We start from the raw sequence: 26,508 nt of genomic DNA on the forward strand, positions 1-26,508 counted from the left end.
TAAAAGATTATAATAAAAGTTGCCTTAAATTGAAAAAAGTTATTTATTGTATTTTTCCGAAAATAAGAACTGGTACTTTCATCCCCAGACTATGTTACTTTCATCCCAGGCCCCCAGAACAAAAGTAACCATCAATGTACTTGCGAAAAGCTGTAATGTTTTAAATATTTATCATTTGAGATTGAAAATAGGTATAATAATAGAACAATAAATGGAGTTTTTTAACATATAATCTTTTTTGTTATATCTCTAACGATAATTAATTAGTGACCTATAATACAAAAAATGTTACTTCCTAACATGTATTGATGTAAGTACGCATCCCAATCTAAACTTTTGATATCTACGTTGAAATCGTTACAATTCCCCGACGCTCTTACAAATTTCACTAGCTTCGTCATGTTATCAGCACAGAATTTCCATTCGTTCATCGCGAAGAACTCTCCAGTTTTAGCGGCGCGCTCGAAACGTTTGGTAAGTTTCATCATTCTGAAAAAGAAAGAAAAAAGTAAGAGAAAAGAGAAAAAAATCGTCACTCGAAATTAATTTATTATTATAATTTATTATTATAAATATCATTTAGAATTTATTATTATAATTTAGAATTTATAATATAATTTAGAATCAATTTATAATATATAATATTTAGATAATATTTAGAAATAATTTATAATTTATAATATAATTTAGAGTTTATTATTACATTAGAATTTATTATTATTAATATAATTGGTTAGAACAAGAGAAAGAAAAAAACTTACATAGGTTTGCAACCTAGGACCCTTAATATAAGATCTACGATAAATGCAGGTAAGAAGTGCAACACAGCTACCATGATAGTGTGAATGAATTTGTTTGTTCTAAACGTAAAGTCTGGATACCACATCACGTATTTCGATGGAGATTCTATAGCGTGCTTCCTTGTAAGATGTCCGAATTCACGCCATCTGCAAAATCACACATTTTTTTTTAATAGTTTCTCTCACTATGTCCGTAAATATCATATGAATATCATATTTTTACTTATTGTTTCATTACGTTACTATATTCCAGTTTTTTCATATAAGCACGTGATCGGATGCAACGAGCTGCTGGTGCAATTATAAATCTTTATTGTATCGGAACGTTGCATAACGTTATACCAAGACGCGCATATTAATGTATCGACCACAATGTCGACAGGTACAACGTCTACTACTAAATTTGCGTTGCATATGATGCTCCTAATGGTACCTCTACCTATCCCTGTCATTATACCTATCAAATAATAGGATATAATGTATGTGTATGCGTCTATATAATTGATAGAAGATAATTAATTCACTAGAAATGGTCGGTTCATTTTATATAATTTAAACTTTTAATATATTTTTATTCTTCATTATATAATAATTTGTTATATTTAATAAAATTCTTCAAGTTAATGTCACAAACATGTTACAAGAGCGATTAATTATATATATTGTGCTTATTATTTCCCATATTTTTAATAACTTTTTATATAATAAATAGCAATAGGCTTAAAAATTACATAAAATAAATTAAGCAATTTAGGCTTATAAATTATATAAAATAAATTATATATAAATATAATAAAATATCCATATACTAAAGAAACGAGATAAAATTGCTCTTATATATAATCATATATAAATATACAGGGTGTCCCAGACCACTAGTACACCCCTTTTAAAATGAAAATAAATGGCTTTTATCAAAAATCGCGAACAATTTTTAAGTAAATCGGGTACGCTCTATCAAATGGTGATATTTTCAACTTTTGATTCCGACCGGAAATACGCCATCCGAATCGGAAGTTGAATTATTTTAGGAGAACGTGGTACTTTTTATTACAGATTCGAATTGTACGTGAAAAAATAAGAAACTTTTGTATCAAACGTTTTTTCTGAAAGTGCCTCTGTCAATCTTAAAATTGATCTTCATTATTTCATCACAGTTACCTTCAAGGTCAATTTTAAGATTGACAGAAGCACTTTTAGAAAAAACGTTTGATACAAAAGTTTCTTATTTTTTCACGTACAATTCGAATCTGTAATAAAAAGTACCATGTTCCCCTAAAAAAATTCAACTTCCGATCCGGATGGCATATTTCCGGTCGGAATCAAAAGTTCAAAATATCACCAATAGATAGAGCGTACCCGATTTACTTAAAAATTGTTCGCGATTTTTGATAAAAGCCATTTATTTTCATTTTAACAGGGGTGTACGGATGGTCTGGGACACACTGTATATTAAAATTAATCTCTAATTTATTCTCAATTATTCTTCTTATTCTTTTTTTGTATATATAAATAGAATTTATTGTACAAGAGAGAAAAACATACATTGACATATTTTATATGTATTTATATTTGATTTCACGTATATGAACTTTTTTTCCGAGTAGGTTTGTTGTCAAAATTTCAATCAATTTTCAATCACTTTCAATATAGATTGTACCTGTAATACCATAAACATTATCTACCCATCCTGGAAATGGTTCTTGATACGCTGCGCAAACTATACTCGGTCGTACGATCGCGATTGGTAAATCGCTTCCCTTGGACAGTACAATCTGCTCTGCCAAACCTTTGGTGAACGTATAAGTATTTGGATGATTACCGATTAGTCTCTTCTCTATTATTCCTATCGTTTCGTCATCCAAATTTTCGCACATATCGATTACTGTGTACGGCTTTATCTCCGTGCTGTAATATTGGCAATGTGCATCATTATAAGGATATTTTTCTACAGTGTGCTTATTAAATATATATTTATTATCGCGCGTCGAAAAACGAATTTAATTTTGCAGAATCTGGTTCGTATCATGTATAAAAAAATAAAACAGGAAACTATACAATATAAATGTATAAAAACGAAGCCCAGTAAATATTGTGTTGTAATAATATAATTTTGGAATAATTTAATAATTTAATAAATAATTTTATTAAAATTTTTATTTGTGAAATATTTGTCCTTTTTTTTAAGTATAATTGAAAGCTTACGTATATATCGATTCCTCAATTTCTCGTCGATCGGCGTTACTGTAGGCCGTGCTAACGTGAATGACGCTAATAAGGTTCGTCATGTGCCTGCACAAGTCTAGCCTATGTTCAGTGCCTCTTGTGTTCAGATTAACGGCTACCTTCAACGGCTCATTAAAACGCACGGTGGCTGCACTATGAAAGACAATGTTAACTCGCTGTATTAACATATCCTTGTCTTCGGGCTGAAGTCCCAGTTCCGGCATGCCCACGTCGCCCTTCACGGGGAAGATCTTATTTAGGGCGCCAGGAAATTCCGATCGTATTCTATCGAAAACCTGCGACAGAGAAAAGAACCGTTGTTTCGTAAAAAATGCGCATCTTTCAACTTATAAATATACAGTTTGTAACAATAAAAAATAACTCTCCTCACTTTTGGTATATTTGTTACTATTTTATATGCACTGAAAAATATTTGTGGCGCGATATTTCTATCGATTTTTCTCGATATACGTATCAATAGACATAGCTTCATTAGATAATAATTAGGGGAAATAGTCGTGAGAATGGTAACAATCGCGATCTTTCGTTTTGATGACCGTATTTGACACTTCCTTCAAGTATAAGCACGCCACAGATGAAATATTTAAATCACCCCCTCTATAGACGAAGTTATACAGTCAAAATTAATATTAGCATTAATTTTTAATATATGCGTTTACTATTATGTCTATAAGGAATATCAACCTGCGAATGCAGCAAAATTAATTTATGAAAAAATTAAAGAAAGGAGGTAAAATGAAGCTTTATACGTCAAGATTTCTGTAAATTCGATAATGTAGGATTATTCGAAAGAGAGAATATATCTCTATTTTTAAAAGAGCTTAATTTTGGTATCTTTCAACTTATAAATATGCAGTTTATAATAATAAAAAAATTTGCTGATGAAAAATGATAGACTGTCTGAGACTTTAATTTTTTTAGAATTTTAAAATTTTCAATCTATGTGTCTTTTTTTTCATAACGTACATTTAAACGACAGTCTAATTATGTCAACTTTCTTAATTTCGATGTATCCTTTGTTACTATTGTTATTAGTTTTTTATTCAGCTTAATGAAACTGGGACACTTCGATATTTTCTTTTCGAATGATCTTGCGATATGATAAGCGTGTATCTATACAAACAGGATTTTCCAGTAGTTTCCTGAAGCGTTCTTCGATAGACTGATTTCCTTTTGGACGGATTAAAACGAAAATTGTGGCCACAAGAGGACACGAGCGCAGCAGCTTCTCCAGGAGGGCTTTTCCTAAGAAACCAGTAGCACCCGTTACAAAGATCACCGTTTCGGCGAAGAATGAGTCGATCGAACTTCTTCTTGAGTGAGTCTCATCGTGTGCGTGTCCTGAAATGGTTTGTGCGTCCGTTGTTCCCATTTTGATATGTGTTTCAAATTTTACGCAGTATCTATGAAAAAAAATATATTAACATTAGAAAATAAGTCGATCAAGTCATATATGTATAAAGATGTGAAAAAGTTGTTTTCTTAATAGAAAGAAACGTTGAAAAAAAATAAATTTGGTCTTTTCCGTTATATTTTTTAAATGTAACATTATTTTTCTTCATATTTTTTTATTAATATAAAGAAAAACTCTAACATGCTTGTGTTTTTAATTTATCTTTTTCCGAAAGTAATTTTAATGGATTAATGAGACTTTTGTGGCAAATTATAATTAAAAAGAAGAAAGAAGAATCATTGGAGCCTGGATGCAGTAAATATATATAATAATTAAAAATGTAAATGTAATAATTAAAATTTTATAAACGTGTTAAAAAATACATAATCGAACAAATGTTTCGCTCCTTTGTGGATCCTTTACAAAAGAATGTTAAATTAAATTAACAAAAGAAAAAAAACTTAAATAAATCATTGATCGATATAAATAAAATAAAGGTTATATAATCGATAGCACATAAACATAATTAGAATAAAAATAGACTTATGTTAAATAAAATTTATTTTCATAAATTAACCGCTTATTGAAATGCATATAAAATGCATGCATAATATACCTCATATAGGAAGTATTAGAATGTTGACAATAGATCCTATAGATAACGTCACAATAATTTATTCTTAATAGAAAATTAATTAAATCTCCTTGATTATTCTATTTAGCTTGTCAATGCATAGATAAGCTGTAGATTTTTCAGAATCTTTAATCACTGGAACGAGACACTCAGTAAATCCAAACATAAGTGAAGTAAGGAAGAGAAACAACAGAGGAACCAGGTGGAGAATGATTTTTTTTTCTGTATCAAAAATGTCAATCGATAATTATTCATAAAAAAAATTGTTTGATTGATATCAATCTCATTTTTTATTTGAATGGAATTTTATGGAATCGTGGATGTGATAACTTAAAAATGCATGATGCATAATAATTAACATTTTCATAACACGTTCAACAAATTTTAATTATTGCGCATCATTTACTGCGTCCAGACTCCAATGATTCTTTTTTTTCTTTTTATGAGCAATCATTTAAATTGCACAGGTTAGAGGATAACAAAAAGAGCATTTAAAAAGTTGGAGGTGACCTTCACATAACCTTGACAACGCTATTCGAGGTCATAATAATGTTGCTGTGTAATGCGCCACATAAAACCCTATAACTTTTGTATGAAACATTTTTTTTTTAAATGCGTATTTTTCGAAATATTAAGGGGTTTCCACACTTTTGCTAAACCCTGTATATATTTATATCCCTTTCGTTACGGCGGTTTGCTGCGCCGCGTCTCCGCGGACTATTTCGCGGATGCCGGCTATAACCGGCTTTAGGAGCGAAAGGGATATATATATATATATCCCTTTCGCTCCTAAAGCCGGTTTGAAAAAGATCCGTATTGGATTGAAACATACGTTTGTCGATATATTTCTTGTATTCGAATTATATCTTCGACGGATAATGTTCTTCGACAAACGTATGTTTCAATCCAATACGGATCTTTTTCAATGTCTTAAACAGTTCGCACAAAAGTAATAAAAACGCGAACGTTACAAGGGCGCGCGCAGTATAAAATAACCGGAAGGTCAAATAAACATGTTAAAACGGTCAAAAGATTTAATAAAACGCAAAGACAATACAAGAGAATAAAAGCGGTCGGAAAACAAAAAACGCCTGAACAAAAATAATAAAATAAAAAATATAGATGCAAGGCAATGACATGTTCGAACAAAAAGCGCAACGCTCACCTCGCTATCAAATTCGTCCATGTGACGCGAGGAACTAGGGAAAGATATACTTTGCCTTAATCCAACGATGAGAAGTTCAAATTATAAAAAGCTGTCCATATTGATGAGAGTCGTTGTAATAAAAATATAATAGTCCCAATAAGATAAGAACGTGGAAAACCTCTCCAAATCCAAACTTCCCAGATGTACCGGAAGAAAGTGATTTAATTGATAACGAGGTGGAAGCTTGTTAAAGAATGCGCAAAAAAGAGAGGAAGCACAATCCAGCAAGAACATCATGCCAAGCATATAGCACAAAGAAAAGATGTTCACAATTTTTTCAAAAAGTAAATAACAAGAACGCTTATACATTAGCACAAAATATAGTTGTTAGAAATAATAATTAGAGAGAAACCGAAAGATGAAATGAACGAAAGTACAAAATTAAACATACATAAAAATGTGAAGATAAGAGAAAAAGCAATGTGTAAAGAGAAAAGGAGTGTGATCACAAGAGAAGGTAGGAAGAAGAAGGTAGGGAAGCGGGAGATTGTGAAAAAATAAGATATTTGTTGATGATAGGGAGGTAAAAGTCATCAAGTAAAACAGTGTCATTCTGGATGTTAAGACTATTTTTTTTGTTGGCAAATGTGCAACATCACGGATATAAGTGTTTTTTATAAGGTTCTTCGTCTAAAATTGTTATGTCTTCCCAATTAATCAGGGCCGAGTAATCTGTGTTGACACAACTGGTAGGGAATCTGACGGTTTATTAATATTCGATCGATGTTCTTTTAGTCTGGTGGCTAATCGTCTCTCAGTCTGTCGCATCTATGACGCGTCACAGTCAATTTTATAAATAATATTAGAATGATTCAATTTAAGTAAAGGATCTTCGTGCAATTTAATCAAACTATTCAATTTATTGTTAACTGAAAATGCTAATTTATTGCCATTATCTTGAATCCTCGTATAGAGTTTTCTGGGGATACCTTTCATGAACGGAATAACAAAGAAATAAGGGCTAGGACACGGGTGGGAGACAAGCACGGATTTGTATTGGAGATGAGGAATTTTAATCTGCGAAAAATAATTTTATGTATGAAATGGATAAGATAGGAATTGTCGAGGAGAATTAACGATATGAGAGAGGTTCTGTTCGTGGAATTTCGGATGGGAAGGGTGGAAAACTCTGTCAACGAGACCCATAATAATGCCGATTTTATAAGCAATAGGATGGTGTGAGAGAAGAAGTTCAGAAACCTTCCAGAGAAGGTGGGTTTGCGAAACCAATTGAATTCTAAATGGTTTTCATTAACGATCAGTAGTGCAAGAAACTGATAGTATTGTTGTTTGCAAATTCAATAGTAAATTGTAATCTCCTGTGGAAAGAGTTAAAAACTTTCAGAATGGTGGAGACATGTAAGGAGGGGGGAATTTTATTTCGTATGTTTAATACGATTTTTGTACTTTCGTTCATTTCATCTTTCGATTTCTCTCTAATTATTATTTCTAACGACTATATTTTATGCTAATGTAAGCGTTCTTGTTATTTACTTTTTGAAAAAATTGTGAACATCTTTTCTTTGTGCTGTATGCTTGGCATGATGTTCTTGCTGGATTGTGTTTCCTCTTTTTTTGCGCATTCTTTAACAAGCTTCCACCTCGTTATCAATTAAATCACTTTCTTCCGGCACATCTGGGAAGTTTGGATTTGGAAAGGTTTTCCACGTTCTTATCTTATTGGGACTATTATATTTTTATTACAACGACTCTCATCAATATGGACAGCTTTTTATAATTTGAACTTCTCATCGTTGGATTAAGGCAAAGTATATCTTTCCCTGATTCCTCGCGTCACATGGACGATTTTAATAGCGAGATGAGCGTTGCGCTTTTTGCTCGAACATGTCATTGCCTTGCTTCTATATTTTTTGTTTTATTATTTTTGTACAGACGTTTTTTGTTTTTCGACCACTTTTACTCTCTTGTATTGTCTTTGCGTTTTATTAAATCTTTTGACCGTTTTAACATGTTTATTTGACCTTTCGGTTATTTTATACTGTGCGCGCCCTTGTAACGTTCGCGTTTTAATTACTTTTGTGCGAACTGTTTAAGACATTGAAAAAGATCCGTATTGGATTGAAACGTACGTTTGTCGATATATTTTATGTATTCAAATTATTTCTTCGACGGATGTTCTTTTTTTGCCATCAAATTTGTTAAAGAATATTCAAATTTTCTGTCTTAGATTTATGTTCTAATTTTAATTACGTGCTAACAACCTATACCACGATTATTAGCCTTTTCTTTTATCAATTTTAATTTATTACTTGTTGCTATTTACGATTCTTTAAAAATTATAAGATTTTACTAAAAGCAATATACGGATTTCACAAATTGGTCTCGATACAGATTAGTCTTATTGTTAAATGTCATTTAATCATAATATATTTTAACATATGAAGCAAGTAAGATTCTGGAGAGTTTCGAAAAATGATTGCTTTCATGCATAATGAGTCTTTCGACGTCAAATAAGACTTGAAACTCGTTTGCTTGAGAAGTGGATGAATAATTTGTGACTTTATAATCCACACAAAAATCGATAACCGGATTTCTCTACAATATCATACGGCGAATATGGTCAACATAAGATTGGAATGATTTATAAAATACTTTATTTCTTGAAGTTAGAAAACTTGTCCCTTTGTAGATCTTTAACATTTTCAGCAAATCTTTTCTTTAGCGGAAATTTTAATTTCAAAGGGAAAAGGATGATATATATATCATCCTTTTCCCTTGAAAAATTAAAATTTCCGCTGAAGGAAAGATTTATATATATATATATATATATATATATATATAAATAAATATTTATTTTATCTTTATTTTAATATAATATAATACAAATTTATAATAAAAGTTATCTTGCTTAATAAAAGATTATAATAAAAGTTGCCTTAAATTGAAAAAAGTTATTTATTGTATTTTCCCGGAAATAAGATCCGGTCTCCCCTATATATATAAACAAAAAGCCAAATTGCGCGGAGAAAAATGTCTTATTTTAATTATTTAAAATTATAAACATATCCAAAGATTTTCAAAATAAAGATGGATATGCAAACGTTTTTATTACTTATTCTTAGTAATTATATACCAGGGTTGGGAAGTAACGCGTTACTTGTAACGCCGTTACCGTTATAATTACTTTTTTTTAGTAACGAACTGGTAACGGCGTTACATTTTTTTTTTCTGTAACTGTAACGATAATGTAGTTACATTTTTTTAGAAACGATAACGAATTTAACAGTTACTTTTACCGTTACTTTTCATATTTTGAAAATACTTATGACATCGTATTTCTGTCATATTCAATTTTTAGTCATCGACCGACATTCATATAAAATTCGATAATATTTCGGATGAAATTTATTGCTTTGAGAGGTGTCTGTGAAGCTGACACGACACTCTAAGAATTTCAAAAAATTTGTTAGTTGCAAATTACATATTTTTTTTTTAAAAACAACTATGTTTTTTCTTTACACCAATTGATTCCTCTCATTGTTTTGTATATAAAAGTATTAAGGTAAGATAATCGAAAAATGAATATTTTTCAAGATATTTTATGATTTACGTAAAATTAAGAAATTATTTCAAGCCTCATAACTAGGAAAGTACTTAACGAAAAGGTACTTAATTATAGTGTTTTGGAAAGCTCTCGAGATAAGCTACAAGAGTGTGCAATAAAAAATAGGGGGTTCCATTTAAAAAATTGAATGTGACCTTCACGTAACCTTCAAACGACTTTTCAAGATCAAATCAATGACACCATCTTATGGCTCCCTTTAAGCTATATAAATTTTGTCTGAAACATTTTTTTCTAACTTTAAGTAATATCAAGATATTTGACTGACAAAAATAAAATGGGACACCCTGTATATAACATAGGGAAATGTTTTCAAATCTTCATCTTTGAACTTTGAATTCTCTGTATATGTATATGTCTTGATAGAATAACACAAAATAAGAGACATAACATTTTTTGTATGTGTCAATTGTAGGATCTTTAAGATAACTTAATAATTATCGTGGAAAATATGTGAGATATGTGAGAAAATGTTTTAAACAAAGATTCTATAGTATTTACAATCATTCTACATTTACACTTTTCAAAATTATATTTTTTTAACTACATTTCTCTTCCCTTCTCTCCTTCTCATTAATATCTGATTTAATTAGTAAATTAGTTACTTGATAACACTTTAGTACTTCAAAGTTATATGTTCCTCTTTCCTAAAATATTTTCCATAATATTTTTACAGTGTTCCTAAAATTGCGATACAAAAGCTTTCGTATAATTTCTCGATGACATCACTGACCGGCACACTTGATCATTATTAATAACACGAATATACTGAATACTGTGGTTAATATATGCATCCAGTACAATCTGCAATACATTAATAACCGATTTATTTTTCCTGCGAAACGTTTACCTTGCAAGCGTGAAAATGTAAATTAAGAATATGAAATTGGAAGACTTACTTCGATAAACGATTTCGGGCATCATTTAACGTATCTGGAGTGTCTTTCAAAATATATTTTCTAATTCCTAACATATATTGATGTAAGTACGCATCCCAATCTAAACTTTTGATATCTACGTTGAAATCGTTACAATTCCCCGACGCTCTTACAAATTTCACTAGCTTCGTCATGTTATCAGCACAGAATTTCCATTCGTTCATCGCGAAGAACTCTCCAGTTTTAGCGGCGCGCTCGAAACGTTTGGTAAGTTTCATCATTCTGAAAAAGAAAGAAAAAAGTAAGAGAAAAGAGAAAAAAATCGTCACTCAAAATTAATTTATTATTATAATTTATTATTATAAATATCATTTAGAATTTATTATTATAATTTAGAATTTATAATATAATTTAGAATCAATTTATAATATATAATATTTAGATAATATTTAGAAATAATTTATAATTTATAATATAATTTAGAGTTTATTATTACATTAGAATTTATTATTATTAATATAATTGGTTAGAACAAGAGAAAGAAAAAAACTTACATAGGTTTGCAACCTAGGACCCTTAATATAAGATCTACGATAAATGCAGGTAAGAAGTGCAACATAGCTACCATGATAGTGTGAATGAATTTGTTTGTTCTAAACGTAAAGTCTGGATACCACATCACATATTTCGATGGAGATTCTATAGCGTGCTTCCTTGTAAGATGTCCGAATTCACGCCATCTGCAAAATCACACATTTTTTTTTAATAGTTTCTCTCACTATGTCCGTAAATATCATATGAATATCATATTTTTACTTATTGTTTCATTACGTTACTATATTCCAGTTTTTTCATATACGCACGTGATCGGATGCAACGAGCTGCTGGTGCAATTATAAATCTTTATTGTATCGGAACGTTGCATAACGTTATACCAAGACGCGCATATTAATGTATCGACCACAATGTCGACAGGTACAACGTCTACTACTAAATTTGCGTTGCATATGATGCTCCTAATGGTACCTCTACCTATCCCTGTCATTATACCTATCAAATAATAGGATATAATGTATGTGTATGCGTCTATATAATTGATAGAAGATAATTAATTCACTAGAAATGGTCGGTTCATTTTATATAATTTAAACTTTTAATATATTTTTATTCTTCATTATATAATAATTTGTTATATTTAATAAAATTCTTCAAGTTAATGTCACAAACATGTTACAAGAGCGATTAATTATATATATTGTGCTTATTATTTCCCATATTTTTAATAACTTTTTATATAATAAATAGCAATAGGCTTAAAAATTACATAAAATAAATTAAGCAATTTAGGCTTATAAATTATATAAAATAAATTATATATAAATATAATAAAATATCCATATACTAAAGAAACGAGATAAAATTGCTCTTATATATAATCATATATAAATATACAGGGTGTCCCAGACCACTAGTACACCCCTTTTAAAATGAAAATAAATGGCTTTTATCAAAAATCGCGAACAATTTTTAAGTAAATCGGGTACGCTCTATCAAATGGTGATATTTTCAACTTTTGATTCCGACCGGAAATACGCCATCCGAATCGGAAGTTGAATTATTTTAGGAGAACGTGGTACTTTTTATTACAGATTCGAATTGTACGTGAAAAAATAAGAAACTTTTGTATCAAACGTTTTTTCTGAAAGTGCCTCTGTCAATCTTAAAATTGATCTTCATTATTTCATCACAGTTACCTTCAAGGTCAATTTTAAGATTGACAGAAGCACTTTTAAAAAAAACGTTTGATACAAAAGTTTCTTATTTTTTCACGTACAATTCGAATCTGTAATAAAAAGTACCATGTTCCCCTAAAAAAATTCAACTTCCGATCCGGATGGCATATTTCCGGTCGGAATCAAAAGTTCAAAATATCACCAATAGATAGAGCGTACCCGATTTACTTAAAAATTGTTCGCGATTTTTGATAAAAGCCATTTATTTTCATTTTAACAGGGGTGTACGGATGGTCTGGGACACCCTGTATATTAAAATTAATCTCTAATTTATTCTCAATTATTCTTCTTATTCTTTTTTTGTATATATAAATAGAATTTATTGTACAAGAGAGAAAAACATACATTGACATATTTTATATGTATTTATATTTGATTTCACGTATATGAACTTTTTTTCCGAGTAGGTTTGTTGTCAAAATTTCAATCAATTTTCAATCACTTTCAATATAGATTGTACCTGTAATACCATAAACATTATCTACCCATCCTGGAAATGGTTCTTGATACGCTGCGCAAACTATACTCGGTCGTACGATCGCGATTGGTAAATCGCTTCCCTTGGACAGTACAATCTGCTCTGCCAAACCTTTGGTGAACGTATAAGTATTTGGATGATTACCGATTAGTCTCTTCTCTATTATTCCTATCGTTTCGTCATCCAAATTTTCGCACATATCGATTACTGTGTACGGCTTTATCTCCGTGCTGTAATATTGGCAATGTGCATCATTATAAGGATATTTTTCTACAGTGTGCTTATTAAATATATATTTATTATCGCGCGTCGAAAAACGAATTTAATTTTGCAGAATCTGGTTCGTATCATGTATAAAAAAATAAAACAGAAAACTATACAATATAAATGTATAAAAACGAAGCCCAGTAAATATTGTGTTGTAATAATATAATTTTGGAATAATTTAATAATTTAATAAATAATTTTATTAAAATTTTTATTTGTGAAATATTTGTACTTTTTTTTTTAAGTATAATTGAAAGCTTACGTATATATCGATTCCTCAATTTCTCGTCGATCGGCGTTACTGTAGACCGTGCTAACGTGAATGACGCTAATAAGGTTCGTCATGTGCCTGCACAAGTATAGGATACGTTCAGTGCCTCTTGTGTTCAGATTAACGGCTACCTTCAACGGCTCATTAAAACGCACGGTGGCTGCACTATGAAAGACAATGTTAACTCGCTGTATTAACATATCCTTGTCTTCGGGCTGAAGTCCCAGTTCCGGCATGCTCACGTCGCCCTTCACGGGGAAGATCTTATTTAGGGCGCCAGGAAATTCCGATCGTATTCTATCGAAAACCTGCGACAGAGAAAAGAACCGTTGTTTCGTAAAAAATGCGCATCTTTCAACTTATAAATATACAGTTTGTAACAATAAAAAATAAAAATTATAAAATAAAAAATATCTACTGATAGAGAGTTTAATTTTTTTAGAATTTTAAAATTTTCTATGCATATTTTTTCCCTATAGCATACATTTAAATGCTAGTCTAATTCTATCAACTCTCCTCACTTTTGGTATATTTGTTACTATTTTATATGCACTGAAAAATATTTGTGGCGCGATTTTTCTATCGATTTTTCTCGATATACGTATCAATAGACATAGCTTCATTAGATAATAATTAGGGGAAATAGTCATGAGAATGGTAACAATCGCGATCTTTCGTTTTGATGACCGTATTTGACACTTCCTTCAAGTATAAGCACGCCACAGATAAAATATTTAAACCACCCCCTCTATAGACCAGGGTTTGAAAAAACCCGGGTTTTTTTAAAAAGCCCAACCCAGTGGGTTTTTTTTTAAAAACCGGGTTTTTTTGGTTTTATTGGTTTTTTTGGGTTTTATTGAGTTTTTTGGAGTTTTGTTGGGTTTTTAATTTTTTTAATTTTATTTTTTATAATTCGCTAATGATTAAGAAAATTGGCTATTTAATTGGCACAATTCCTTATTGTGAATTAATTTTTATTTAATTTTTTTTATTTATTAATGTAATAGACGTATATAATACATAGTCTATAGTCTATAGTCTATACACTGTATAGACGTATAGACTATACACTGTATAGTATACAGGATGTTTAACGTAAGCCGTGTCAATAAAAAAAGGTGCATAAAAACTAAAAACGTTAAACCAAAAGAAATGACCGTAGCCATTTTGCAAACAATTACGTGAAATTTTAGTAATGAATAAAAAAACAGGAAGCAACATGTGCGATGCGATATGCGATCGACTCGCGTAGCGGAATAGCTGACACGCGTTAACGCGTCGCGTAAGACGTGAGCGGCAGACAATTGTCCGCGCGCTATTCGTTTGTTTTCCCGACATGTTAAGAAAAATCTCACACTCAATATCAGTCTAGCAGTTCACTGCAACAAACAACGTCGTTTTTGCAGTCGCACTTTTCGTTTTCGATTTCGGTAATATTTGATTATGTCAAAAGGTAGAAAAAGTGCCAGTGAGTGGTCCGAAGTTTTAAAAATAGACGGCGATTCGAAATGTAAACGCAAATATTGCAATGAGCTAATCAGTTGCAAAATTGAAAGGGTTCGAGCTCATTTAAAAAAATGTAAAGCTCGAAATTGCGAAGAAGAAATCGACGAAGTCTCAGCATTATTGGAAAAATCCCAAGCACAAATGACATCTGGAGAAATTGGTAAAATTTGTAGAACAATTTTAACAATATCTGCCTGAAAATTTAAGTCCCGTAATTAAATCTATAATATATAAATATATACGAACTATAATCTGTCGTAACTACAATCTGATTGTAAGTGTCACAGAGAGATTTTCTTGCTAGATTTGACTAATAGTTAATAGTTTATATATAAATTCTGTCACAGTCATCTTTATTAATTGGATACATAACATATGCGATATCGCAGTACTTGCCCACACGGAACAAAAACCTCTAATGGACGTCCACTAGACGTCTACCATGGAGATTCGAAACCTCCATTAGATGTCCATGAAACGTCCCGTAAATATCTACTGGACATCCACAGTTCCGCATTTCATACCTCCATTCGACATCCATTAGACGTATTCATAGATGTCATATGTACGTTATATGGAGTAATTATAGATATTGAATGAAGCGTTCATGGATGTCATATGTACGTTATATGGAGTAATTATAGATATTTTGTGGAGCTCTTATGGATATCAGATATACGTTATATGGAGTAATTATAGATATTTTGTCGAGCTTTCATAGATGTCATATGTACGTTATATGGAGTAACAAATAGATAATGAACGGATCATTTTCGTTTATTGGCCGGACATTTACTTGTCCGACTTATAAAATCGATTTAATATCTGATGTTCCTCTATTGAAACTATATCAGAAATTAGATCGAAGTAATACTTTTAATTTTATCTGTCGCCTTTTGCAAGCTTTATATAATTCTCATGACTAAAACTCAAGTACGAGAAAAATAGCGCACCATAGCGGTAAACGAACGAACTAGCGCGATTACTGATTTTACAGTGAAATTTTACTTCCACTGACTATAATTATTAGTGAGATATAAGATAAAGTAACAAAAAATAATATTTACCAATACTAGGGAAAATAATTAATAAAAATTATTTATGTTAAGAGAAATGTGTACACATCTATCATACATCCATAACCGACGTCTAATGGACATCCATGATGAATTTACAAACGACATCTACCGTGGAGATAATATGGATTTCTATTAGAGATCCATTGAACATCCATCGTGGAGATAGAGGTCACATGGAGGTTATATGGACCTCCAATGGATGTCATGTTCCGTGTGGGAAATTAAGAGAAATAAAACTATCATTTTTATAAATTGTTTAATTTAAATAATTAGTTTCTCCTTTTTATGTACATATCACTGTATAATTGTATATCAAATACAAAATATAATATGAATGTTTTTTTGTATTTGATACACGTAAATATATATATATTATATGATGAGTAAACATTATAAATTCAACAATTTATATAAGTGATAGCTTTGTTTTTGTAAGTAAAACAACATCTATATGATAAATCAATATAACTTCTAATTAATTTCTATTAGTCATCCATAAAAGTTCCACAAAATATCTATAATTATTCCATATAATGTATACATATGACATCCATGAAATCTTCACTAAATATATCTATAATTATTCCGTATAACATACATATGACATCCATATAAAGAGTAATCATAGATATTTCATGGAGTTTTCATGGATGTCATATGTATGTTATATGGAGTAATTATAAATATTTTGTGGAGTTTTTATGGATGTTATATGCACGTTATATGGAGTAATTATAGATATTTTAAGGAGTATATAATAACAAATTTATAAGTATACTTTTAAAACATTAGCTAAGAATTTTAAATAAAAATTAAATTTTTTGCTTTTTAGAGAAATAATATGTAGAAATCTATCATACATCAATAACAGATGTATAGTAGACATCTATAATGGATTTGTAGATGACATCTACCATGGAGGTAATATGGAGTTCTATTAGAGACTTAGTTGTATGTAGAAACCTGTCATATATCCATAACAGATGTCCAATAGACATCCATGATGGATTTGTAGAAGATATCTACCATGAGAGATAATATGGACTTCCATTAGAAATCTATTCAATATCTACCATGGACATAGATGTCGTATGGAGTTCTGGAGGTTGTATGGACGTCCAATGGATGTCAAGTTCCGTGTGGGTGTGTGTGTTATCTATTTTATTATGATAACAAATATTTCATATTTATTTATTTAGGGGAAAACCAGGAGCAAACACATATGCATGATTTATCTCAAATTAAAAAGCGAAAAGCTCAAAACACAATTACTGATTTTGTTATTAAAACTACAAGCAGCCAACAAGCACAAATCGATTAAAGTATTGCCGAATTTTTTTACGCAGCAAATCTGCCGTTTAACGCTGCCCAACTAAAGAGTTTTGATAAGATGATACAAAGTTTACGACCAGGTTATAAACCTCCTTCGTCAAAAATGATCGGAGGACAACTTTTGGACATCACGTATGAAAAAAACGAAATTGATCTTAAAGAAAAACTACAATCAAAAAGCTTAATTCTCACGATAGATGGTTGGTCGAATGTCCGTAATGATCCTATCCTGGCAATAAGTTTGCATACAGGTATTGAAAGTTTTCTTTTTAATGCTTATGATTCTGGATCGGAAAAGAAAACCGCAAAAAAATGCAGTGAGATTGTAGAAGCTGCTATAAAACAATGTGAAGAAAAGTATGACGCAAAGATTTTTGCCGTGGTTACGGATAATGAAAATAAAATGTACAAAATGTGGCAAATTTTAAAAGAAAAACAACCAAAATTGATTGCGTACGGATGCTCAGCACATCTCTTAAATTTAGTGGAAAATGATGTAACGCCTCAGACCATTCTACATAAAATTATTAAAAATTCAAAGGTATTTTCGTAATGTACATCAAGCACATGGATGGCTCAAGGAAAAGGATGGTCTTATGCCACAAATTCCTAACGAAACCAGGTGGAATTCGTATCCAGAATGCGTCAGGACCTTCGTCGCAAACTACCATAAATATAGGGAAATTGCTCTGGAGCAAGATAATGAGTTTAATGATTCGATTTCAAACATTTTAAATGACATGGCAATTTACAGCGAATCGGTATATTTAGAAAAACAACTCTCGATAGTCGCCTCAGCATTAAACATACTGCAGCGTGAGTCGACGTCTATATCGGAGGCAGTCGATGTGCGGTCTAAATTATTAAAGGAAGAAGTTTTGAAATCGTATAAAAACTTTTTTCAAAAGCGATTCAATCAAGCGATCACACCGGTTCATCTATTAGCGCATATGATGGATCCGAAATATAATAGAGAACATCTGAGTAGCGAACAAGAAGATATCGCCGAGGAGTGGATATCTAACAATTATCCTGAATATCTTCCAGGCATAATGGCTTTTAAAATTAAAGACGATGAATTTTTTCCGAAGACAATGTTGCAAGAAAATGTCATCAATGGGTTTTCATCTTCGAAATGGTGGAAAATCATGGAGAAAAAAACTGAGAAATCCACTAAACTGCCAAGAGGATTCTGCGATTTCTTTTCAAATTTACTGTCTTGTCCTGCGTTTTCGGCATCCATTGAGCGATTTTTTTCAACTTTTGGTCTTGTTTGGTCGAAACTACGAAATCGACTCGGAATAGAAAAAGCCATGAAGCTGGTAAAAGTTTACCGTTTTTTGCGATCTAATGAGGATGAGAATGTAGATATTGATTGCGATCTAATAAGAATGTAGATATTGTACAAAATATATTAATCTATATTCAGTTCCATTATGTGTCCTTTTTCTTTTACCATGTATGTGTGTACTTCTTTATTTTATTTATTATAATATCAAATATCAAATTATACTAATTTATATATATTAATTAATATTAAATACTTCATTTATAATATTATTAAATTTTTAGCATTTTTGGATGGGTTTTATAAATGGGTTTTTAAGTAAGTTTTTTAAAGTGGGTTTTAAGTAAGTTTTTTAAAGTGGGCCCAACCTAATAAAACCCGGTGGGTTTTATTGGGTTGGGCCCACTTAGTCAAACCCTGATCTATACAAACAGGATTTTCCAGTAGTTTCCTGAAGCGTTCTTCGATAGACTGATTTCCTTTTGGACGGATTAAAACGAAAATTGTGGCCACAAGAGGACACGAGCGCAGCAGCTTCTCCAGGAGGGCTTTCCCTAAGAAACCAGTAGCACCCGTTACAAAGATCACCGTTTCGGCGAAGAATGTGTCGATCGAACTTCTTCTTGAGTGAATCTTATCGTGTGCGTGTCCCGAATTGGTTTGTGCGTTCGTTGTTTCCATTTTGATATGTGTTTCAAATTTTACGCAGTATCTATGAAAAAAAATATATTAACATTAGAAAATAAGTCGATCAAGTCATATATGTATAAAGATGTGAAGAAGTTGTTTTCTTAATAGGAAGAAACGTTGAATAAAAATAAATTTGGTTTTTTCCGTTATATTTTTTAAATGTAACATTATTTTTCTTCATATTTTTTATTAATATAAAGAAAAACTCTAACATGCTTGTGTTTTTAATTTATCTTTTTCCGAAAATAATTTTAATGGATTAATGAGACTTTTGTGGCAAATTATAATTAAAAAGAAGAAAGAAGAATCATTGGAGCCTGGATGCAGTAAATATATATAATTAAAAATGTAAATGTAATAATTAAAATTTTATAAACGTGTTAAAAAATACATAATCGAACAAATGTTTCGCTCCTTTGTGGATCCTTTACAAAAGAATGTTAAATTAAATTAACAAAAGAAAAAAAACTTAAATAAATCATTGATCGATATAAATAAAATAAAGGTTATATAATCGATAGCACATAAACATAATTAGAATAAAAATAGACTTATGTTAAATAAAATTTATTTTCATAAATTAACCGCTTATTGAAATGCATATAAAATGCATGCATAATATACCTCATATAGGAAGTATTAGAATGTTGACAATAGATCCTATAGATAACGTCACAATAATTTATTCTTAATAGAAAAATAATTAAATCTCCTTGATTATTCTATTTAGCTTGTCAATGCATAGATAAGCTGTAGATTTTTCAGAATCTTTAATCACTGGAACGAGACACTCAGTAAATCCAAACATAAGTGAAGTAAGGAAGAGAAACAACAGAGGAACCAGGTGGAGAATGATTTTTTTTTCTGTATCAAAAATGTCAATCGATAATTATTCATAAAAAAAATTGTTTGATTGATATCAATCTCATTTTTTATTTGAATGGAATTTTATGGAATCGTGGATGTGATAACTTAAAAATGCATGATGCATAATAATTAACATTTTCATAACACGTTCAACAAATTTTAATTATTGCGCATCATTTACTGCGTCCAGACTCCAATGATTCTTTTTTTTCTTTTTATGAGCAATCATTTAAATTGCACAGGTTAGAGGATAACAAAAAGAATTTTTATTATATATCTAACTAAAAATTATATTATGTTTGGTATCAGTTTAATCACAAGAATTTAAATAATTTATTAAGTTGTTTTCAAAAAGATAGAATAAAAATAAAATCATTAATTTTTAGTTTATACAATGTTTTACATTCGTGAACTGCGAATAGATGAAAGGAATCGATCGTAAAAGACTTCGATATTCTTTAGTGATAATAAAGATATTAAAGTCACATAAACAATTTCAATAATAAATTGAAGTCTCTGGAAGAAGTTGAAAATGTTTAAAATGATTAGATGAAAGGAAAGAGAAGCAGCAAGGATAAAAAGGAATATGTAACTTTGAAATGGCCTATTCTTCAAGATCTCAAAGAACTAAATCTGCTAAGATGGGAGAAAAGAGAGAGCTCATCGATGTGCCAAATGTCTGTTTGTATATCTTGTCAATGAATTAAAAAAAAGTAGAATCGAGCATTCAAGCCAGCAATAAACAACATGAGGAATGAATCAACATTCTTATTAATAAAATGCCATTGTTTATCAATACCTTTGATGGCAAAATTCGGCACACTCGTGAAGTTGTCTCTTTTTTATTCTTGTATGTCTGCTCCTTTCAGTTCTCCTCATTCACACCTATCCTCTTTTTTTCACAGTCCCCTATGTGAATTTTACAGAAAAGTTCAGTCCGCTGGCTAAAATTTCAGAAGAGTTGATTGTTTAATTGTATCATTGAATAAAATGAGGAAATTTATTAAAAATTACGAGAAAAGGTCCTCTCCCTTGAGTTAATCATTCAAATGTTGTTTACAGAATTAATTATTAAATATTTATTAACAGCTTTACCTGTTTTATAAATAATAATAATTTGACTATCGGTTGCTATTTGCCTATTGGTTTGCTTTGCACGTCTTTGAAATATGTTCATAGAGTAACCACAACTCTCAAGATCCCTCTAGTAAATGAAAATATCCCCACTATGCTGGTGAAAAATAGTGGCGGATGGACCTTGAACGGGCCGTAATTGGCCTCCAAGAATAAACTAATTTTTTAAATAAAAGTACTAATTTTTTTCTAGCAATTAATCATCATTATGTAATAAAAACATTTGAAGAGAAGCAAAAGACTTTATGCAAGGCTTTGCTCAGATGATATATACATGATTTATGCAATGATTATAGTTGCACCTTGACCTGGAATATCGTAAAAGCTTCTAGCGTATATCTTAAATCAATATCAACCATGGTGACGGTCATTAACCGACGTCGGAAAAAGCTCTTATTAATATTTCAATAAGAACCAGAATATACGGTTTTGTGATATAGTTGAACGAAAGGTTATGTATGTCGCTCATGAGCCTACTTTACTCAATATGATATTTCTTTATATGTTATCTAACAATGTTGAAAATATTAAGATTGATATTAATTTAAAATTTATACTAATTATCTGTTAGAAATTATTTTATTTAATTACTCGAAATAAAATCCTGTTTGAGAAGTAGCGCTATTCGGGGTCATAATAATGTTGCTGTGTAATGCGCCACATAAAACCCTATAACTTTTGTATGAAACATTTTTTTTTTAAAATGCGTATTTTTTGAAATATTAAGAGATTTCCACACTTTTGGTAAACCCTGTATATATATATATATATATATATATATATATATATATATATATATATACAGGGTTTACCAAATTAAAAAAAAAAAAAATATATATATATATATTTTAAATCTTTGCAAATCGTATTGGACCGCCTTGCACTTGCATAAACGCTTTTATCGATACTTTATGATCCAATGCGTATGCTCCCATTTTTTATTAATAAAAATTTTAAACATTTTGAATCATTTAACATATCTTAGTATTTCATGATATGTGTAGAGTATTTTATGTATCTTATAAATATTAAAAAACTAACTAAAAGAAAATATAGTAATAAATATTTGTAATTTGGATTATTCGTGATGTATATATATATACAAATATATAATAAATAATATAGTAAAAAGTAAAGATTTAATTATATACATATACTATCTATCTTAAAATAATAAGGAATTATAAGAGCGATGCAATAAAATTATATTTTTTAATAAAAGTTTTCTTTTACATTAAATAAAAATTTTTGTTTTTATTTAGCTTTTTTAAATTAAAATAAAATGTATATTTCTCTCTTTAAAGTGAATGCCTCTTTAAATTGATTAAGTTTGGGCATTTTGCATACGAAAGTCTTGCCCATAACATCAAATTATATTTTTATTTTTTTGCATGAAATAATATCATGTGTGCAATGTTCATGTGTATAATAATATCATGTGTGTAATCTTCATGTATGCATTAATTTCATATATGCAACGTGTATGTGCGCAATAATGTTATGCGTGCACTCATAATTTCGTATTTTCATTTTTTTCGTGTGTGCAATAATACACGTAGGCAATTAAGACGTAGGCAATTTGGAATGTTGGCAAAAGAAGCTATCGGCAAAATGTTGTGCGCAAACAAAGCAATTGGCAATCGGGAATGTAGGCAAACAGGACTTTCTCGTAATAAATTATTGTTAATTAAAGATACGAAAAAGTATGAAAAGTTATTATTTATTTGGAATATATATATATATATATATATATATATATATATATATATATATATATATGCTGCTCAACAAAATTATCGCATAGGTAACTTCACGTCAAAATTTTGTATAGATTCAAATAAGCATAGCTCCGTCAAAAATTGTTGTATCTGAATAATTTTTTTTTCCTTCTCAAGAGAATGAAGCCTCTACATTAAAAAGTCAGATTACTTGTCAGATTTTAATTTATCTTTTCACCATCTTTTCAAAAGTAAGGACGTGTTTTGTATAAAAAAAAAATTGCATAGTTTGACGCACTCTACAAGGTAGTATCAATGTTTCTCACAAATTTCATGATAACTATCATAAAATATGAACTTTTCTTTATCAATTAAAAAAAAAATGAAATTTGTACGATTTTTTTTCACGGAGTAATGGCGTATTAAAGTATCTATACATTTTTGTTCAAGTACCGACAACATTAGCATTACCTAAACTCTCTCTGCCATGTATGCATGTGCGTGTGCGTGCACGTACACGCAAACACACGCATGCATGCATACACAAACACGGACACACGTACGCGCGCACGCATACACAAACAGATGCACACACATCCACGCACTATGCACGCACACACACACACATGCATGCACATACACACATACGCCAAATCCGATTAGCAACTTCCTCGTGGTGGCCACTGATTAATGCCAATGTTGTTGGTACTTGAATAAAAATTTACTTTAATCCGCTATTAGTCCATGAAAAAAAATCATAAAAAACATTTTTTTAATTGATAAAGGAAAGTTCATATTTTGTTGATAGTTATCATGAAAATTGCGAAAAGAATTGATTCCACTACGTAAAATGCGTCAAATTATGCAATTTTTTGGATACATAATACGACCTTATTTTTGAAAAGATGGTGAAAAGGAGGAAGGATAAATTAAAAATCTAACAAGTATTTTTTAAAGTAGAGGCTTCATTCTTAAGAAAGAAAAAAAAATTACGTAGATACGACAATTTTGGACAGAGCTGTGTTTATTTGAATCTATGCGAAATTTTGAGGTGAAGTTACTTATGCGATAATTTTATTGAGCAGTGTACATATTCTCTAAATAAATATAAGTTTTATTATTTATGAAATATATGACACTATTTTTTTACCTGTACTTAATGTGGTTCATGTAATTCAATAATTAATTTATTTGCCAACCAAAATTTGAACGGAGACTTATAATCTTCCGTTAATTTTAAGATTATATTTAAAAATTCTACAATTATTTATATAAGATATCATATAATTTTATTATTTTAAATTAATACAATTTTAGCGATAATTTATTTTAAATATATTTATCTTTTTATTATTACCATTAGATTTTTATTGGAAAAAATAATGACCGCTTCCAATGAGCGGAAATACTTTTGGACCAGGTAAGGTGTATACCGTTTTAATAGGAGGTCGTCGATGATAGTAATTCAAAATAAAATAACTTACGATACCTGCCAATGCAATTAACACAACACAAATAACATTATTAAATGATAACAGTGATATAGTAGGTTTTACTACTATGTATGTTACTACCTTTCTGTAGATGTCATGGGTGCTTTTATTATGTCTTCCCCACCCAATCATACTATAATAAATAAAAAAACACAATTTACATAATGCGTCCTTTAGATTAGAAAGTAAACGTATTAGCAATTATTGAAATAGCAAGTCTCACATAAAAGTCACACGTAAGAGATTTCAAGAATTTTGCATTTCAAAAATAGATAAAAATTAAACAAGTTTTGATTTAAAATGCATTACTTCTTAAGATTTTAAACGATAATAATTTTGATGTTATATGTTAAATGATAATTTTCACTTTGCTATTTTTTAAAATTCTTTTAACTTAATATTAGTTATTTTATCTTTAAAGAAAGAAAATCAAATCTTTCAATAAAATTCAAATCATTTAAAAAAAAAATAAACACATTACATTTGTGACGCGCACGTTCCTGAGGTTACCGCCGCGCTCCTTAGTTACGAGCGTTCGGCTAAGGCGCGCGCGGTGAGAGGAGAGCGGTAGGCATGAACTAAGAAATCCGGCCGAAAGTTGCAAATAATTGACAGCACTGATATATGTTATTATATATGTTAATAATATTTATTATATATGTTACTAATAATAAAGCTTACTAGTTTTTATATTTGGTAGCATAAACAAAAAATATATCGATGTTTGTGGAAAAGTACATGCTATAATTTATTTATATGTATCAATGAAACCACGTAAAAATATTGTACAGTAACGAATTATTTCAAGATTAAATGTCCTAACTTAAAATATGAATTTAGGACCTCTACAAGTACCGATGGTAATATCATTCATAAATGTGACCATATTTTGTGATATTTATAGATAATTGCATTGACATATAGCATTGACATATATAAATAAATTATAACTAGTACCTTTCACCATCAATATGTTTTTCATTTATGCCACCAACAATGTTGCATAAAGACTAACTAGCTTTAATAACATATCTAATAAACTGGTTTTTGTCTTAAAAGGCAGGAAAAATCTATGAAAAAATTGAAATAGCATTCTGAATTCTTCAACTCTTGATTAATAGTAAAAAACCAAGTGAAAGGAATACATGTCCATGAATTGTTGAATGAGAAATGATAACTAACAATTATATAAATGTTACTTGGTTTGCTGGGTAGTGGCTGAGAATTACCGGATTGATTTTTAATATTGTATTTTTGATTATCGATTGTATAATTAAAGATTATTATCATATACTATATATCCCCTGTATTTATCGATTAACTAAATTTAATTATATAATTTTATAGTAACAGAAAGAAAAGAAATATATATATATATATATATTAGAAAATAATAATAAATATATATAAGAAAAGAAATATATATATATATAAACCGCCGTAATATGAAAGGGATATACAGGGTGACCCATTTTAACTTAGGCAGCCAAATAACTCGAAAAATAAGCAAGATAGAGAAAAATGTTTTAGACAAAAGTTGTATGGTTTCGAGGGGGCCATAAGATGGTATCATTGGTTTGACCTTGAAGAGTCATTTGAAGGTCACGTGAAGGTCACTTCAATTTTTTTAAATGGAATATCCTATATATTTTTGTACATTCTTGTAGCTTATTTCGAGAGCTTTCCAAAACACTATAATTAAGTACCTTTCCGTTAAGTACTTTTTGAGTTATGATGCTTGAAATAATTTCTTAATTTTACATAAACCGTAAAATATCTTGTAAAATATTCATTTTTCGATTATCTTACCTTAATACTTTTATGTACAAAATAATGAGAGGAATCAATTG

At 29.8% G+C, this 26,508-nt stretch overlaps 1 protein-coding gene across 8 annotated transcripts; it reads right to left on the reverse strand.

The window, feature by feature from the left end:
• On the reverse strand, positions 1-24,721 carry LOC145973009 (fatty acyl-CoA reductase 1-like). 8 transcript variants are annotated; one of them, XM_083102118.1, is made up of 14 exons: positions 24,655-24,721; positions 21,113-21,257; positions 19,345-19,468; positions 13,543-13,859; positions 12,996-13,243; positions 11,606-11,792; positions 11,297-11,482; positions 10,764-11,024; positions 4,171-4,450; positions 3,006-3,322; positions 2,461-2,708; positions 1,071-1,257; positions 762-947; positions 1-489 (listed from the first exon to the last, which is right to left on the reverse strand). In XM_083102118.1, exons 2-14 carry the CDS (start codon positions 21,190-21,192, stop codon positions 264-266), a joined length of 2,847 nt encoding a protein of 948 aa, XP_082958244.1. In that variant the 5' UTR covers positions 21,193-21,257; positions 24,655-24,721; the 3' UTR covers positions 1-263. The 8 variants fall into 8 exon arrangements, with proteins under 8 accessions (XP_082958244.1, XP_082958243.1, XP_082958238.1 ...); XM_083102117.1 differs by having other exon boundaries at positions 13,005-13,243; positions 19,189-19,468; XM_083102112.1 differs by having other exon boundaries at positions 19,189-19,468.
• Between the last annotated feature and the right edge of the window lie 1,787 nt (positions 24,722-26,508).

The sequence above is a fragment of the Camponotus vicinus genome, unplaced genomic scaffold, assembly GCF_025532165.1.
Source record: "Camponotus vicinus isolate PSW18456_S1 unplaced genomic scaffold, iyCamVici1.0 SCAF_6, whole genome shotgun sequence".
NCBI classification, from domain to species: Eukaryota; Metazoa; Arthropoda; class Insecta; order Hymenoptera; family Formicidae; genus Camponotus; species Camponotus vicinus.